The 17221-nt window shown below is 42.0% G+C and overlaps 1 protein-coding gene across 1 annotated transcript in view; it reads left to right on the forward strand.

Annotated features, from left to right (window-relative positions):
- The window catches only part of ABCA12 (ATP binding cassette subfamily A member 12), a 90057-nt gene that overhangs the window by 39752 nt on the left and 33084 nt on the right, over nt 1-17221 (forward strand). The window contains exons 16-29 of the mRNA XM_067298732.1: nt 173-346; nt 1272-1436; nt 2461-2662; nt 3224-3363; nt 3917-4036; nt 5211-5301; nt 6644-6823; nt 8316-8631; nt 11213-11327; nt 12637-12966; nt 14042-14111; nt 14213-14347; nt 15083-15238; nt 16049-16226. Coding sequence (XP_067154833.1) covers nt 173-346; nt 1272-1436; nt 2461-2662; nt 3224-3363; nt 3917-4036; nt 5211-5301; nt 6644-6823; nt 8316-8631; nt 11213-11327; nt 12637-12966; nt 14042-14111; nt 14213-14347; nt 15083-15238; nt 16049-16226 — 2372 coding nt within the window. The remainder of the gene's footprint in view (nt 1-172; nt 347-1271; nt 1437-2460; nt 2663-3223; nt 3364-3916; nt 4037-5210; nt 5302-6643; nt 6824-8315; nt 8632-11212; nt 11328-12636; nt 12967-14041; nt 14112-14212; nt 14348-15082; nt 15239-16048; nt 16227-17221) is intronic.

The raw sequence follows: 17221 nt of genomic DNA on the forward strand, positions 1-17221 counted from the left end.
ATTAAAGCACAATCCTTAGGATTTGCTCTTTGAAGCAGGAGTAATGGGTAGGCATGTTCTGGTTCTCAGGGCTGAAATATGACGTTGTGGAAAGAGCAACAAGGCAAGATTAATCCGTGCATACTGAAGCAGTCTAGCCCCTAACAAATCTTTTCTTCCTTTTCTTCCATAGCTCATTTCTCAGATCCTCCAGCTAGAGTCTTGTACTGTCCCTCCTGGTGACCCACAGCTGCAAACAGTAGCAGAGGAGTTTTGCAATCTCTCTCTTTCGGAGAGGACTCGTAAGATGTACATCCTAGGGGTCACTCTCTTGCGACGCTTAGACATTTACAATTTCCTATACAAGGTTAGTGCTGGATTTGTAGAGTGCTTTCTATAGTCCTTGCTGCATGTAGTGACTGAAAGGTCATAAAATATCATTGCGGTGGCCAGAAGCTATGCTGATTTACACAAGCCAAAGATCAGGCTTTGCTCATGCAGTATTTTTTATTGGATATCCATGCTGTAACAGTGTGGATATAAATGAAGATCCCAGCTGGTGTAAACCAGCAGACCTCATTTAAAGGCACTGGACGTACTCTAAATGTCTCCCTATCTGCTAGTATCATTTATATGCTGTCACAACCCCTTGAACACTCCCAGTTGAGTTCAGGCTTCCCGAAAATAAGACGTTGGGCTAATTTTTTTTTTATTCTTTGAAAAGAAAAGCCCTGAAGAAAGTCCTGAAAAATATATTTTCCTAATCCAGTTGTCATTGCCAGGTAATTACATGATTCAGATACCCCACATGTATAATTACATAAGCAACATGCCAGAATACATTCACTGAGAAGCATGTATTGAATGCGTATTTTAAAATGCTACAGAAGAGGTCCTGGGGAAAACATTATTAAATGAGAATGCCAATGGGTTTGGCTGAGGTCAAAAGCCATTTGTAGTGTCTGACCTCTGTGTTGTACGATATGCTACCTCTAAGAGGCTCAGATTATATCCCAGCCAATTTCTGATACACGTTTCCAAATTGTAGGTGTTTGGAAACATGCACTGTTTAGAATATGTAATATCAAGGGAGGGGTTTGCGAAAGCACTTGGAGATTTAGGAATACAAATCCCATTCATTTCCTGTGGGACTTCTGTTCCCTAAGCCTCCTAACAGTTTTGAAAAGCCGCAATCTCTGCCTTGGAATCAACACAAGAATACGGGCATGTGCACGCATGTGCACAGAGAGATTCCTGCTAATCGTAATTGATTTCCTTCTTGTTGCTTGTAGATGTTTTTCCCTAAGGAACTTCAGAAACCTGTGGACAAGATGTTAGGCCTTCTGACAGAAATGAAATATTTCAGACACCAGGTTGAATCTGGCGTGCATCCATTGCTACAAGCTATTCATTCACTCAAAAAGCTCCGGCAGTCTAGAAATGTGCCTCTGACTAAGGTATGTGTAGTGTGCATTTGCTCTGGAGACAGTATGCTTTTGGAACAGTTTGCACAGAAATTTCTTACCCTACAGACCAAAGGTGCATTAAACCATAGGTTACTGAATCTATTTTAAAGCAGCAGTGTCCTAAGAAGAATCTCGATCAAACTCCCATGTTCCCTTCTGGTGAGTGCTTTGATTTGGAGCAGTGGGACGGTCATGTGCCTGACATGGTTAAGGGGCAGGGGGATGAACAACTGTCTCGAAACAGGGTAGACTTTCAAGGAAATATCCAGGTGCAGTGGAAGGGGACAGCTTCTGAAAACAGCTGGAGTACTGAACTGCCCACTAAAGGCCATCCAAAACCATTCAAGTCAACAGCAAAAATCTGCTCCGGCTTAGGCATGCACTAGATCGGGTCAGGTTTTGGGCACCCTCAGAGCTGCCCAAAACATTCAATATGAGTCCAGCCCTGCTCTGACAGCTGTTACCCATTCTAAAGGTTTTACTAAATTCACCCAGTTCTGCATCCCCTCCTGCTCTGATCTGCAGTGAATGGCAGCCCAGGTAGCACTGGTAATCACTTTACTCAGTCACACCAGGACCATACGTAGTCATGGACTGGATGGGGATAAGGGATGTGCACATCTGTGTGACAAACTCTCTCTTGTAGCCCAGGGTGTGTAGGTGTTGTCAGGCACCCTCATTACACACATTACAAGCAATTCCTGCATTGTATCTCATGCCTTGAAGTGAATTTCCCACAGCTGTCATAGCAAAGGTTAGCCGTAAGGGCATGTTTTATGTTCATGTGTTCAAGTAAGGGTGCAAAAGAATATGCAGGTAGTTTCAGGCTTTCCAAGGAAAGCCCCTTGTTTTCTAGAGAGAAGAACTTCTGATAAGAAATCTGTAAAAATGCTTAATCCCTGCTCTCTAATTCTAATAAGAATTAGAATTCTCTAATTCTGCCATCCTTCTTTTCCCTCAGAATGGGATGCTTTTAACATGTAGGATTTATTTCCTTTTTTTTTCTCTTCTGCAGACCTTACTGAAATCAAACAACTCTAAGATAACACATGGCACATTTAAGTCCATGTCAAAAATTCTCTGCAACCAGGAAATCACACCCCTGTTTTTTGAGTCTTTGCTTCCTGATTTTGGAGACCATGTAAGCAACAGTTCTTCCGTGGAGGATGCCTATGTCCAAAAATTGATGAGGAAATATGGGATTCCTCACGATTCCAGTAAGTTTGGCTTTACCTTGAGGCAAAAACATTTTGGAGCTAAACCCAAATGTTTCCAGAGAGATTCAGCAATCAGCTGTTCCCCCATATGTCTCTGGAGAGCTGGTGATTTATGCTAGCTGAGAATTTGCACTGTTCTATTTATTGGTGGCTTATTTTCATAAAAGTTAAAAGGAAAACAGCATCTGTAGAGGAGCAGTGCTTGATGCCGCACTGTTTCCCAATTGCTAATGATTTGGTTTTAGGGCTTGACAGGTCACTGCTTTTTCTTGATGTGTAGTTTTTCTGACTGTACTGACATTAGCTCCTCTGAGTTCACAAAAACTCCATTTAACCTTCAAGGAGAGAATCTTGGCTTAAACAGTTGTCTTGAGTTCAGCAATACGAGATGGTGGTGGATTACTTTTGTCAAGACAGATTATGTCAGTCAGTGAGGAGGGCTCTGAAGTAATTTGTTGGATGCAGCAACAAACTGGGCAGACAGGAAAAATGCACTGGTAGCTTTCTTGTGTCTGGTCTGCTTGTGCTCTATGCAATTTGTTTGGTTTTCTCCCCTTGCAGCACAATTCTGTTTATCCTTTTACCTGGACTTGGTCAAGACCCCTACTGGAGCTTTAATTTGGTCTTTCTTAAAACCAATGGTGCTTGGGAAGATCCTTTATACACCAGATACTCCAGAAACTCGAGCAATCATGGAGAAGGTATGACTCTGTTCATAGTACATCAGGATATGCCCACTGAAAGGGATTTTAATTTGTGTCCAACACAGACTGGTTTTTTTGAGAAGCAAAGTCTGTTTTCTGCCTGTTTGGAGTATTAGTCCAAGTATTTTTTCCTAGTTCTGCTGCTGTTTCATCCTTTGTCTTTATATAAATCTTACTGCCAAACAATTGCTGTTGGTCTAATATCTATAATATGATTTTCTTAAGGCCTTCAGTTTATGAAGTATCACCCCAATATTTACAGCCAGTAATAGAGAGATGTCTCCCAGGACAAAGGCTAACCAGCACTTGCTGGCAAGCAGGATAATGGTAGAAGGAAAGCTGGCATCAAAGACATGCTCTAGACGTTGCATGTGAGCCTTACATCCAATTTCAGCATGTGTTAAAGTGGCATTTAGCCAAACAGTTATAGGGTGCTAAGAAAAATCCTAAAGAAACCAAATCTGGTCTTGGCTCTTTTATTTTTATTTTTTTTAAAGCTTTAAGGCAATGAATAAATGGACCCTTATGTGGTGTTGTGGGTTTTTTGTAGTCTAATACAACCCTGAAGCAGATGGCTGACCTATCCCTGAAGTCCCAGGAATGGCTGGACAAGTCTCCTGTCATCATGAATTCACTCACTAAGTTAAACCAAACAGTTCCGATTATCAAGGTATGAGGGTCTTATCTCCCTTGTGCCTCTTGCAAGAGGGATTTGGGAGGATGGTTTTCTTCACTGAAGTAAATTGGGGTTCCAGTGGCTTCAGGGAGACCTTACTCTAGCTGAGGAAACCCTTCTCAGGCTTCTATTCTTGAGTTCACAGTTCCCAGCCATGCCTGCCTGTTCCCTTAACAGAAATACTCCTGAAGCACCTTACCATGCAAATCCTCTTTCTGAAATGATTTGTCTGTAATATGCTCCCTGACACTTTGGCCATGCTGAGGCCTGCTGGAGGGCTAAGATGAGTGGGGAATGCTCTGCAGTTTGTAAATTAACTTTCTGCTTGATGGAGTGATCCAGCCAGCCAAGACCAGGCAAGAAATGACTTTTTCAGAAAATGAAAAAGTACCTATAATAAGCATGTAGTTCTGGGTACACACATAAGAGCTAGAAGATGTCTTTGTACCTCAGTGAATCTAAATAAAATTTCCTTTTCCCCCTCCTAAGGAGCCTATCTTTGCTTGGATGCAGAAAGCAGTAATGCTGTAGTGTTTCATATACTTGCTTTGCATTCTCCACCGTAAAAATTGTCTCCTTTTCTTACAAAACTATTGTGGCTTTCTATAAAAATGAGATCTCTGGAACCCTAAAGCATTATAAGTTAATTTCAGTGGCTGGAATGTGTTGCAATTTCCATGGCACAGTGAGAAAATCCAGGGCGGAATATGTAAAAGTGAAATGAAATACTCTCTGCTGACTGCACTTGTTTGTGGAATAATGTACAAACAAACAAAAATCTGACAGCTGGTCTCCTAGCTACATGTTGGACCCCATCCATTGCACTCTGGCTGTGTTCATAAGACTTAAAACAGACAGAAGTGACATTTACTAACAAAGATTTCAGGCCCAAGATTTTTCCATGGAAGTCTAATGCCTAGTGGTGTCAGTAGGTGTCATCTGTTGATTCCAAGACTGGCTTGGACTCACAGGGCTCTGTAAGACCTTTTCATTGCTAACATTTTCCCATCGTGACACACAGAGTGAAAAATGGAAGGTCAAGAAAGGAGTAGGAGGAGGTTGTACAAATGCTGTGAAGGAAGCTGGTCTGTGTTATTTTAGAAATACACTGAATAAGCTCACAGGGTTTGTGGTCAAACTGATGCTTTCTCTCTCTGCTTGTTGATAGAACGCCCTGCAGAATCCCTTTGTGCAGGTTTTTATCAAGCTCATGGTGGATTTGGATGCGGTTGAACTGCTGACTCAAATAAATGAGCTGGGTAAGTTGTTCCATGTATGCAGCCCTCCTGCTTGTACTTCAGGCCTGGTAGTTCCAGAGTCACCATATTGCATCCATCCTCTGGTACTGCTCTTCCTCTGGCCAGTATCTGATACTTTAGCACAAGGCAATCTCAGCTGTCATTTGAAAACCTAGTAGCCTATGGGCAAAGACTGCTAGAAAGCAAAGGGCTTGCTTGAAGGGAAGTTGCTCAGGAACACTGCAGGAACAGCAGGATGGGAATCTCTGCAGCTGATTGCGGCCACTGGAGGACACTGTTTAGCCATAATTATCACTTCAAATGAGCTACCTGGGACTCTGGGAAATGTTGTAGAGAGCTCACTAACATCACCATCAGGGTTTAGCTTAAAAGTTTCCCAGAGCAGTAAAGGAAGGGATCAAATAAAAGAACCCAGGCTGATCAAGTCAAGGACATTAAGAAAGATACTCTGCCGGAATTTTCTGTTCTTCAGCAGTCTTGCATGGTCGTTCACAGTGGGAGTTCCTGGTCTGCATTATGGGAGCTGTCAGCTAACAGAGGTGATGGTGACGTACCCTGTTAGTGCACAGCGCAGTGATCGCAGCCCCTTCCTAGCTGGCTGTATAGCCCCTTCCCGTTTTTCAGTGGATGGTCATACCTGTAAATACAGATCTGGCTTATGCAAGCAAAACTCAGCATAAGCCAGGGATGACTTTAGTCCATTACAGTCAAAAGGATATCAACCTACTGTTTACAGCGAACCCTGCATATTAGTCATCTCACGAGTAGTACCTCTGTCTGCACTCCCAATAAAAGCATGGTCCCTGCAGCAGCTGTTCCATATTAGTTACACTGCATTGTGCAGTCACCTTTTAAAACAGACAGGAAACAGCAGTATCTTTATTAGGCTGCATTATCAGGTTTAGTACACACATCAGCACAACAGACCTACCTTTTGCTTGATGTGCTTGGAAAAAGCACATTCTCCCCTGAGACAGAGCAGATCAGCTGATGTGCTGATTACATTGAAAACCATTAGATGTGGAATGAATGGCGAGCGTCACAGGCGAGTCTAAAAACCCAGCAGGTTAGCAGCAACTTCTGATTTGGGATGGCTGTCACATTCCATTGCTGGCATCCTCCCAAGGGCAAACTCACGCGTATATTACAAGTGATTAACATAAAAATTGGGTCAACAACATGCTTTCATTGCCCTGTTAAGTGCAGAAATGTATTTTACACTTAATGGTTATTATGATGCTTTTTCTTCCTTCCTGATGTCATTGTTAGTGTAAAGAGCAAAATGATTTGATGCTTCTTTTGTTGTGTGTGGTGATGCTACTTATTTTTATTTTTATTCCAGATAATATTCGGCTGGAATTACAGAACAATGCTGACATTGTCAATCAGTTGAATACATTAGCTACTCTTGCTGTAAATGTGTCCTCCTGTGTCTCATTTAATCGCATTCAAGCAGCCAGAAACATAGAGGAAATGGAAACGGTGGCCAAAGAGCTCTTTCTGAAGAATGAACTTTTTGCAAGTACGTGACAGTCTCAGGTTCCCCTGTAGATTAGAGTTAGCCTACGTACAGGGTGAGAGTCCAGTGCAACAGGTTTGGCTCTTCATCAGTGACTGTTGTGGTCATGACTCCAACCACACAACAATGGGTCTTTACCCAGTGGGTGTAGCACCAGCACACTCAGACCTCCTTATGGAGGTATGTTTTACACTCTCCTTTTTATACATACCTGTTTTTATACCTTCACTGTTTGTATAGAAAGCCTTTGGTAGACTGGTCTTTTCTCCAGGTTAGTTCTCAGCTGAACAAAGTTTCAGTGCCCTTGGTAGATCTTCATGACAGAGCTGCCTTCTCTCAGGCCTCCCTCTAAAGGGAAAAAAGTGCTTTACTCAAGAAAGATACAAGGCTGTCCACTTTATTAGAACATGTTCCAGCCAAACACATCAATACTACAGTGTCTCTTCATGGTCACAGCTTTTAGATTTGTAGGAGTGGATTGCAAGCTTCAGGTCAGACCACAGAATGGGATGGGGGGGGGAATTATCTTAGTTTGAATGATAAACACCTGGCTTAATTAAAAAAAAAAAAAGGCATAATACCTCCTCAGTTAGGATTTTAGGATTTACTTATAAATCCCTTGACCTGTTTGATTTTTACATATCATAACTGAAGTATTGGCATAAACTTTTCCTTTTCTTCAAACATCAGACCATGATAATATTAATGCTTCAACAGGAATAGACAAGTTTCCTCCATGTTTGTCCTCCATTCAATTTCATGCTTTATATATGGAATAATTATGCAAAATATTCTGGAAAGAGAACCCTCTGTGGCATTGCCTCTATTCAAATAGGCATTTTAAAACAAAAAGATATCCTACCTGTCAGACTATATTTACGGCATGCCATTGCCTAACAGGAACTTACAAAGCTCTTAGATTCTAAGACATTTCTCAGCTTTGTAGGAGATCCTGTGTGCACAAAAATGTGTGTAGGCCATGGACACTACCTTCTTTAGAACAGTGTCCGTGAGGTTTTTAGGTTACAGCATCACTATGCAAGATCTGTTGCCAGAGTACATTTGGGTACATTCACAAACAGTGCACATGCTGCATGACATACACGATAGATGTGTGACAGTCCATGTTAACTCCAAGATTTTTCCAAACACAGCTGGTTATTTTGAGAGCCTTTGTTTTTTTGAATGCTCAGTGGGAAAAGAATTTAAGGCTCGGGGGGGGGGGGGGGAAGAGGCGGTATTTAGCATCCAGGATTATCAGTCATGTTTGAAAGTACAAGTGGCTGCAGTGATGTGTGCTTTCTGCTTCCAGACCCTCAGTGGTGACCGTAAGCAGCCTACCCATCTGAGCGTTGTTTGCGTAGCAAAGGAACTGGATGAGGGATTGTAGTGTGGAAAAGACTAATAGAAACTGGAAGTTTTTATGTATCTGGGTGTACTGCTCACCTGCTATTGACTCTGAGTGAAGGAAAGCCTTTTCCCTTTCTTTTCTAAGGTATCATTTTCAAGCTGCCTTCAAGTCATAGCACCCCTCGACATGCTGTTCCTGGGGCTCTGGCTCTCCCTCCTGTGCTCAATTACACCATCCGGATGAGCAGCAGGATCACTCAAACCACCAACAGAATAAGGGAGCGGATCTGGACAGTGGGCCCGCACAATTCAACCTCGCAGAGCCAGATTTACAGCCGGGCATTTATCTATATCCAGGACAGCATTGAAAGAGCCATTATTGAATTACAGACTGGGAAGAGTCCAGAGGATGTAGCTGTTCAAGTCCAGGCCATGCCTTACCCCTGCTATAATAAGGATATGTAAGTCTATGTGACTTTTTGTCTTCATGTTTTGTGTTAGTTCATCTCACCTGACTGATGGAGTTCACCCGCTGCACTGGTCTCCTTAACACCACATTCACACGGGATAGAAATCTAAAATTCCTTTTGGGGATTTTTCAGGGGTCAGAAAAGGGGGAATTTTGGAGTCTAGTATTAGTTTGCCCAATCTTCTATTTTCAGTGCTCTGTATGTACCTGAATTGTCATAGTAACTGTGGGTTTTACAGCAGGTGAAACTTGCTGTCCCTGTTTCACATGTGGTGGAACTGAGATTTGAATTGGCAGGATGCACGTTAAAGATATGACTGTTGGCTTGTTCTGCAGGTGTTTACATGCAGACACTACAACAGAAGGAGAAAATCTTTTTATTGGGCAAAAAAGAGTCCCTAAGTTTATGAGCTTCCTTCCTGGATATTGCTATCTAGCTGTGGTATTTGTTGTTCATTCCAGCAATTCTAGCTAATATTCAGTGCATAGTGAATAGTTCTCAAGGCAGGTGCCTCTCTCACAGATATGTTAAGAAGAGTAAGAGGGAGGACGAAATTGTACCATTCATCTCCACAATAATGAAGGAAGACGGAGGAGCTTTTGATGCACTGAGCTGTCAGGGTTAACAGCCTATCATATAGAGCAGCGCAGTGTGAACAGTGTGTGGACCAGAATAAGTTTTGAATGATAAAACAGATCAAAAAGTTTTGGATTATCTTCCTTTCCACTCATCTTGAGCCAGATCTGCAGCTAGTATAAACTGTAACTCTGCCAAATGCAATACAGAGAAGCCAGTATCTCGCAGCTGAGGACCTGGCCCTCTGGCAAGACAATTTTGGTTGGCATTGGAAACCTGGCAACGTGGTACTTCCTCAGAGTCACTACCCTGACCGCAGCTGGTGGCCAAACTGGGTGGAAAGCACACAGGGAAGGAATTTCGTGTCCATTACAAAGCACTGAAGGACGTCCAGCAAATATTAGTGGGGGGGGGGACGCTTATGCCACAGCTGACGATACGAGTGTCTTGCTTGGACCAAGAGTACGGGCTGGACCTGGAAGCTCTTTCTGCTGGAAAAGTCTGCATCTCTCCTGCGTGAGCTAAAAGGCAGTGGGAGCTGTAGCAGACGCATTAACCTCATGTGTTGCCCCGCCACTTAGAACAGCTAGGGACCTATAATCTCTTGTTAAGGTAACTGCATACAAAGTGCCTGCCACTTTAGTGTTCCTATAAGCACACAGGCAGTAAGCGTTCAAACCAAATGTCAACTTCTTGCAGCAAATATATGGGTTATTGTTGTGAGATACTTCCATACCCTGATTAACTGGCTGCTGGGGGGGTTAGTACAGGGTTATCTGCTCCCTTTCTTGTTCTCGGGCTGCCAAAAAACCAGCTTTCCTTCAGCATTCCCTCTCTACCCCAGGTTCAGAGGGACATGAGTTTGCTCAATTATTAAAATACCTAAAGGCTTTGGAATTGCATCCAGGAGAAGTCATTATAAAATGGACCTGTATTGATTGTTATCGCATGGTTGCCATCCTCTAGGGAAATGGAGAGAATCTTGTATACTGCTGTACAGAAGGTGTGGGGAAATGCTGAATTTTTAATAGCCTAGAGATCATGCACAAGGTGGTAGCCAAAAAAGAAAAAGTAGAGCTACTGAAATGCCTTTTTATTGCATGTTATAAATATGGGTTCATTTGTACAGAAGCCTTTCCCGAAAGCACTGCTTTGGGGAAAATTTTCAGTTTTTCAGGGAGAAAATTATGAAACCCCAAAGTTCATTTTTTACTGTTACTGTACATTAAACTTTTCCCAGGAATAACACTGGTATTTGTTTAGAGCCAGGTCTAGAAATAAAGAAGAAAAGCATAAGCCCTGTAGATACAATGAAGTGAATCTCCTGCTATAAAAACTCGCTTTCCATCCCAGAAGGAGGATTTTACTGTTGGCCATTGTTATTTATTTTCTCTGGGCACATTTGCCATGGGAGGAAGGTTTTGGTTAAAGCCAGGAGCAGAGAACTGTGAAGTCCACGTTGCAGGCCTCGGTCTGCAACAGCTGCCTGTGGGCTAGTGGGGCAGATATGGCTCTCTGCTGGGAAGTGCCTAAATCCAAACTCGAGTAACAAGATATATATGGCCTGATGAGAAAATTTGGCCATTATATCTATTGACAGAACTGGGAGTCATGGCTGGCTGCTGTGGTTTTGCTAACTGAGATATGCTCCCCATCAGAGCGCCAGGCGATGTCCCTGCCAGCAGCAGTTCCTGCTCCTGCCAGTGGTGGTACTGAGCGAAACTGCTTCCAGAATCTGGCTGGAAATACCCCTGTGTTTGGGGGGGAAAAAAAAAAAATTGAAACAGGAGTTTTTTGCTTCAGCAGTTTCATGAACAGAAAATCCATTGCAAGGGCAAAATAGCCTTTTTTGTAATTATTAATTATACTCCATGTTTTGAAATATAAGCATGTCTTTTCCTGTGCCAAAGTATTATTCTGAAAAATATATTCAGTATAAATCCTTAATCCTCAGAATATTTTGTATTCGGTTAAAGCCTGCATTTGCCTTTTACAGGTTCTTAACCAGCGTGACCTACTCTCTTCCGTTTGCTCTGATGGCTGCCTGGGTACTGTTTATAGCTGATTTTGTTAAAACACTTGTTCAAGAGAAAGATCTGAGGCTTTATGAGGTATGCATGCAAAATTATAAACAGATTTACCTTATTAGTGAGTAGTACATCTCATGTGCAGTATTAAATGAAGCAAAATGAGCATTAAGGAAAAAGATATTCTGAGTATGTATTGTTTGTCTTGCACTGCTTGAACTCTGACATTGTAACCAAGTTCAAAACTGTAAAAATGCAGGGCATTTGCCCTTAAAGTGGTGAGAATGTTACTTTGTAGTTCTGAATACTAGAAACTTTGGGATGTCACAAAATTACAAGTTGGCTGAAGATTAAAAGCTCTCTAAAAATTTATTTTGAATCATACCTAGTGGGAATGAAGACATGAAAAGTGGACTTATTTCCTATCCTTGAAATTACTATACTTAATATTTCAGAAGGTGCTACATCTTACATGAGCTCCTCTGAAATGGAGTTCTTGATTCAGGTTGCCTATTGGAAAAGAAATGACATTGAGACAAAGGGAATTTACTTAATTAATTCAGGTTTTCACTGTGCACAAAGTCAACAGAGATGAACAGCAAAGAACTTTTGTAAAACCTAAGCTTCAGCAAGCAACAAAAGCTTGAGCAGATTTGTTTTTCATCTGGTACCATGGAAACAAATGCTGGTTCACCAAAAAACATTCTGAAGAAAGGGCACTCTATGAACTGTAATGAGATTAAAATGAATGAATCCCAGTGGCTAGTTGACAGCCCCTTACCCTAGTTTTGGGAATCCAGTTTCATTGTCCTTTTAGGTGTATAAGAATCTACAAGAAGACACCAGCAGCTGTTGTTTCTTTGGGATTTTGCAATATAAATTTACAGTTCTGCTCAAGTCTTATGGACTCGTTCATCAGATAATATAAATTAATATTGCTTCATTATAACCATGCTAATTTATCTATTATTGTCTTTTGGAGAGGGTTAAATGTTTTCATTTCAAAGACACTTTAAAAAAGAGTTTTTACACTCAAGCCACCCAGTTCCATAGTATTATTCTTAAAAGTATCTAAAATGCTTTAGAAAAGCAGCAAATCTAAGGCAGGAGTTGCTTTGGGGCTTGTGGGCTGCAACAGTTTGTACTCGTAGATCCTATCTGCCTTGCCCTTTGCAGTGGACTGTTTTGCAAACACAGGGCATTCCAGAAACATGAATGCTTGGTTTCTCCCTGGTTAGCAATATGGCAGTATGCCAAAATGTGGAAGAACATGTTTTAATTTTATGCCCTATTGAGACATTGAAAAGAGAAGAATGAAGCAGTTTGATATCAGCAAAAAGATCCCTTAATAAGGAGTTGTTTGTGGTTCTGTCTTTCACCTTTCTCTATGTAGTACATGAAAATGATGGGCGTTAATGCCAGCAGCCATTTCATTGCCTGGTTCATAGAGTGTGCCATCTTCCTTTTAATCACTGTCACCTTCCTCATCATTGTGCTGAAAGTGGGTGACATCCTTCCGAAAACAAACACAGCACTCCTGTTCCTGTACCTCATGGACTACAGCCTCTCCATCATAGCCATGAGCTACTTCATCAGTGTTTTCTTCAACAACACCAACATAGCGGCCTTGGTGGGCAGTCTCGTATACATCCTCACCTTCTTCCCCTTCATCGTGTTGCTTGTCATTGAGAATCATTTGAGCTTCTCTGTAAAGAGCCTACTGGTAAGTTCTGCTTTTCAGTAACAAGGATCCCGTGTGTGAAAACGGACACTAACCTTCCATATGCTTCCACTTCTGTTATGGCTTGTGTCACAAATATGCATGAGTTTGGTGCCTTTCTAAACTCCAGGAGTGGGTGTTGACAAATGCTGCAGCATGTGACAAGAGGAAAGGTGTCTGTGGCCTGCTTGAGGGAAACCTGAACTTAGTTGTGTCCCATGACTGAAAGCAATACTTGTGGCATTTTAATAAATTACAGCCTGTCAGCTGAGTCCGAGTAGTTTGAGCTATGTACTTTGTCTTTTCCAGTCGCAAAGCAAAATGGGTTAGCTCCAACCACTGTGAACAGCAAGGCTGTGTTCAGTAAGGGGTTTAGATAGCAGGGCTGTGAACGGAGGTTGCACATGCCTGTTTCTCTCATAGCTGGCTCTGCTCATCCTTTACTGCTCAAACTCCTAACCATGAAAGAGATGTAAAACCATGCCTCTTGCCACAGGTAGAAATAGGTAGATAATTTCTTGTCAAAGAAATTATGTAGGTGTTATCTAGATACTTAGGTTCCAGAAGCCAGGTTTGTTTTGTTCAAGTCCACCGAATTCAGGAAGTGACACCCATTAATGTGAGTAGTAAAATTATAAGCCGCATGTCAGGTAATTCTCAAGCGCTACCTAACTGCAAAAACCTAATCTGAATTTCTCAAAAACATATTCACTCTGCTTTTAAGCTCTTCACTTTCCATCTGTGTGACTCTGTACCTAAGGCAGTTTATTACCCATGTTCCTTATATCTCAGTATACGTTTACTCATGGAAAATTAGTGCCCTGTATGAGGAAGGAAGTTGGGCCCTGAGTATGGGAAACAAAAGGAAGGAAGATGCTTAAGGCAGGATTATAGCCTGTCACTGGAAGTGTCACCCATCACTGGCCTGGTCCAGTGCTCTTTGTGACTATTGGAAAAAATCTCGCTAATATTTCTGGCTGCTGGATCAAGCCAGTGAGGTACCTGATTGTTGACTGTCTTGATTTCTCTTTGAGATTAATTCATAAATTCTTTGTTTCCAATTTTCTTTATTCCACAGAGCCTGTTGTCTCCAACTGCATTCAGTTATGCAAGTCAATACATTGCTCGATATGAGGCCCAGGGCATAGGTATGTTTACTGTAGACAAAACTGTGCTTTGAGCTGTCATGATTGCGACATTTCATTAAGATGGATTCTGTTTGTCTGTATTTCTAAATTCCTTTCTGCAGGTCTGCAGTGGGACAACATGTATAAATCCCCAATGATTGGAGACAACACTTCCTTTGGCTGGATGTGCTGGCTCATCCTGATAGACTCTTTCATTTACTTCATTCTGGGATGGTATATAAGGAATGTTTTCCCAGGTAAGGTTGGAAGCTTCGAGGCTGGTGCAGTACTGTCTCCTGTAGAAAACAGTGAATGCAACACTGGTTGATTCCGGGATTAAGGCAGTAAGAGGACCTGTGCACACAGGATGCCTCTGTTTCTGGATCAAAAGGGGCATGACTTGGTGGGTGTCTGAGAGTATTACCGGATCCTGGGACAGGGCAGAGCAGGGAAGCGTTAGGGTTCCCCTACTTATCACATGGATAGTTGGGACCCCTGAATAAGCTGAGACCAAGGACAGGGGAGGATGCGTGTGCTCTCTGGTTGGTGGAAATGAGAACAGAGCATGCTGGCCTGCATTTGTCAGGCAAGTGATTTTGTGTTGTGTTACTTATATCATTTGATTTCAAAAAGTAATTCCTGCCGTGGGCAAGAGACAGTACATTTGTCTTTTGCTTTTCTTCCCCACCTAATGAAGCAGTTCACTGGCACGCAGAAATCTACCCAGTGGAAAATGTAAAGTACTCCAGCCCTCCGGCTATGAAGTTACTCGGAATAATATATTAGCTAATGCTTCCTACTATGTCAATTAGGGGAGAATCCTCCACCAAGTGTCGGTAGTACATGAACACACCAAGAGAGGAGAGAGATCTCTGCAGAGTGTGCTTTTTGTTTTGTTTTCTTTTTTGTTTTTCGGTTTTTTTGAGCGTACCCCAGTAGTGATGCTTCCCATAGAAGCAGATGCTTGAATATCTTTCCTCTTCTCAATGCAGGAAGATATGGTATGGCTGCTCCCTGGTATTTTCCATTGCTTCCATCTTACTGGATCGAATACAACGGTTATATCCCCTTCTGGAATGAGAAACGAAGAGCCCTTCTCTTCACCAAGCTGGTGTTAAGGAAAGAAGCCACCCTCAACAATAAGATATGTATGTGAATGCTAGTTAGGGTAACGATGCTAACTTATGTCTTAGGTAAATGAAGCCAAATGTGCAAAGGGCCACTGTTTTGTTTGTAGTCGTTAGTTCAGTGGACACACTCAGAGAGCACGTTTCTGTGTTGATCCCTATTTTGTAGCACAGGAAAGCTTTGAAGCTGTTATTTATCTGAAAGGAGATTTGACTTTTAAATTTTACTTCCTATTTGGTGTGGAAATCCTGTACTGATATTTATATGTGTATTTGTGTATGTGTACATTATAGGTGGGCAGGTACCTTGGATATAGCTATCTCACACTACAATGCTCCGTGCAGAAATACACTTTTATTTGTACAAGCAAATACAGGTTTCCACTTGGGAAAAGGGATGTGTGCTTCTGCCTTTATCTCTTTAAATATTTAACCTGTAAAATATTCTGAGATCACAGGTAAGAGCTTGCTGATGCTACCTAACATAAAATATCTCAGTAGTTTTGCTCTATGCCCTCTGCTTTTCTTTGCTTGCTTAGCATAGATTAAGTTAGGTGCCCTGAAACATCTAAATATGGGACCTTTTTGAAAGTGATTAATGCTTACTGTCAGGAGTTACTAGAAGTTGCAGGAGTGAAAGGGAGAAATTCTGAAGAGCACAAAACGATACAGATCCTACAAAATGTTCTCTACATTCCCAGCTGAAACACATTTAGTTTTGCTACATTTTATTTTTTAAAAAGCCCTGGTTATCTCTGAGATGAAAAAAGCAGCACAAACATCTGCTTCAGTGCAATAACTGTCCTCTGACCCTTCCCTTTGGTGTTGAAGGTGCGCCCCCTCCTCACCTGGAACCGGAGCCCACTCATCTCGCCCTAGGAGTCTCCCTCCATGGCATAACAAAGATTTATGGATCCAAAGCTGCAGTGGAGAACCTCAGCCTGAACTTCTATGAAGGGAATATCACTTCCCTGCTGGGACACAATGGAGCTGGGAAAACTACGACCATGTATGTCTCCTTTAAAGCAGGGTTATTTTATTCTGTAGGGCCTGGTGGGTGAACGAGAGAGCAAGTGGGGCTGCACTGTGTTTTGAGGCTGGATAAGATGCTTTATGAGGCCTGATCTCTTTTGTAGTTTTATCTTGCTCTTTGACAACCTAAGCAGTACCTTCATCTATTAGAATTAAGGGTCCTTTTTTGCTTAGGAATATGCTGCTTAATCTGCAGGATTCCTGTAGTACACGGCACAGCAACTGTTTCAGCATTCTGTTCCGTGATGCTTTGGTGCCCAGGGTTAGGTTGCTCGGAAAGCTGTCAGTAGCTTGTGCACAAGCCAAAGTTGAGTGGTATCAGCAAGAAAGCTTAGTAATGGTATATTTCAGCTGTACAAACACGTTTTCTGAGCAGGGAGGACAGTGGGTTAATCTGTTGGCCTTTCAGCCCTTCCAGCCTTTCCTTTTATAAATTATTATTCAAATGTTAGATAACAGCACTAAAACAGACCTGTCGAACTTAATTTTCCCACTGATATACACATACATATATATGTATCACTGTGAAAGCCACAATAAGCTGATAAGTAGAAGCCCCAGAAGAGCCAAAAACACTGACAGGTGTGTGCTTCATCTCAGCTAGTTATAAATTCATCTCATGCCCTCTTCGCAAAGTGTAGGCAAAGTTGTTATACAGAAGAGTATAATGGCTTCTAGAAACTTAGTGCAGACTTCAAATCCTGAGAAAGGTCACAAGTTACCTCTCCTTTTCTTTTTAATGATGGTTAAAAGTCCCAGGAGAGAGAAAAGCTCTGGAAAGGTGAAGGACAGTCTGAGATGCATCTTCTCCCTTTAGTCTCTGCAGGACAGCATTAAAAATGACCTATATTGTGCAAGTAGTTATTCTGGGCAGAAGGCCTTTGACTCAGGTCTGTTAGGCATTGCTAGGTAGGTAATTATTTGCTTGAGCCGGATGAAAGTGCTGCCCTCCATGAGGTGTCTTGTCTGGAA

This window comes from Apteryx mantelli, chromosome 6 (genome assembly GCF_036417845.1).
Source record: "Apteryx mantelli isolate bAptMan1 chromosome 6, bAptMan1.hap1, whole genome shotgun sequence".
NCBI classification, from domain to species: Eukaryota; Metazoa; Chordata; class Aves; order Apterygiformes; family Apterygidae; genus Apteryx; species Apteryx mantelli.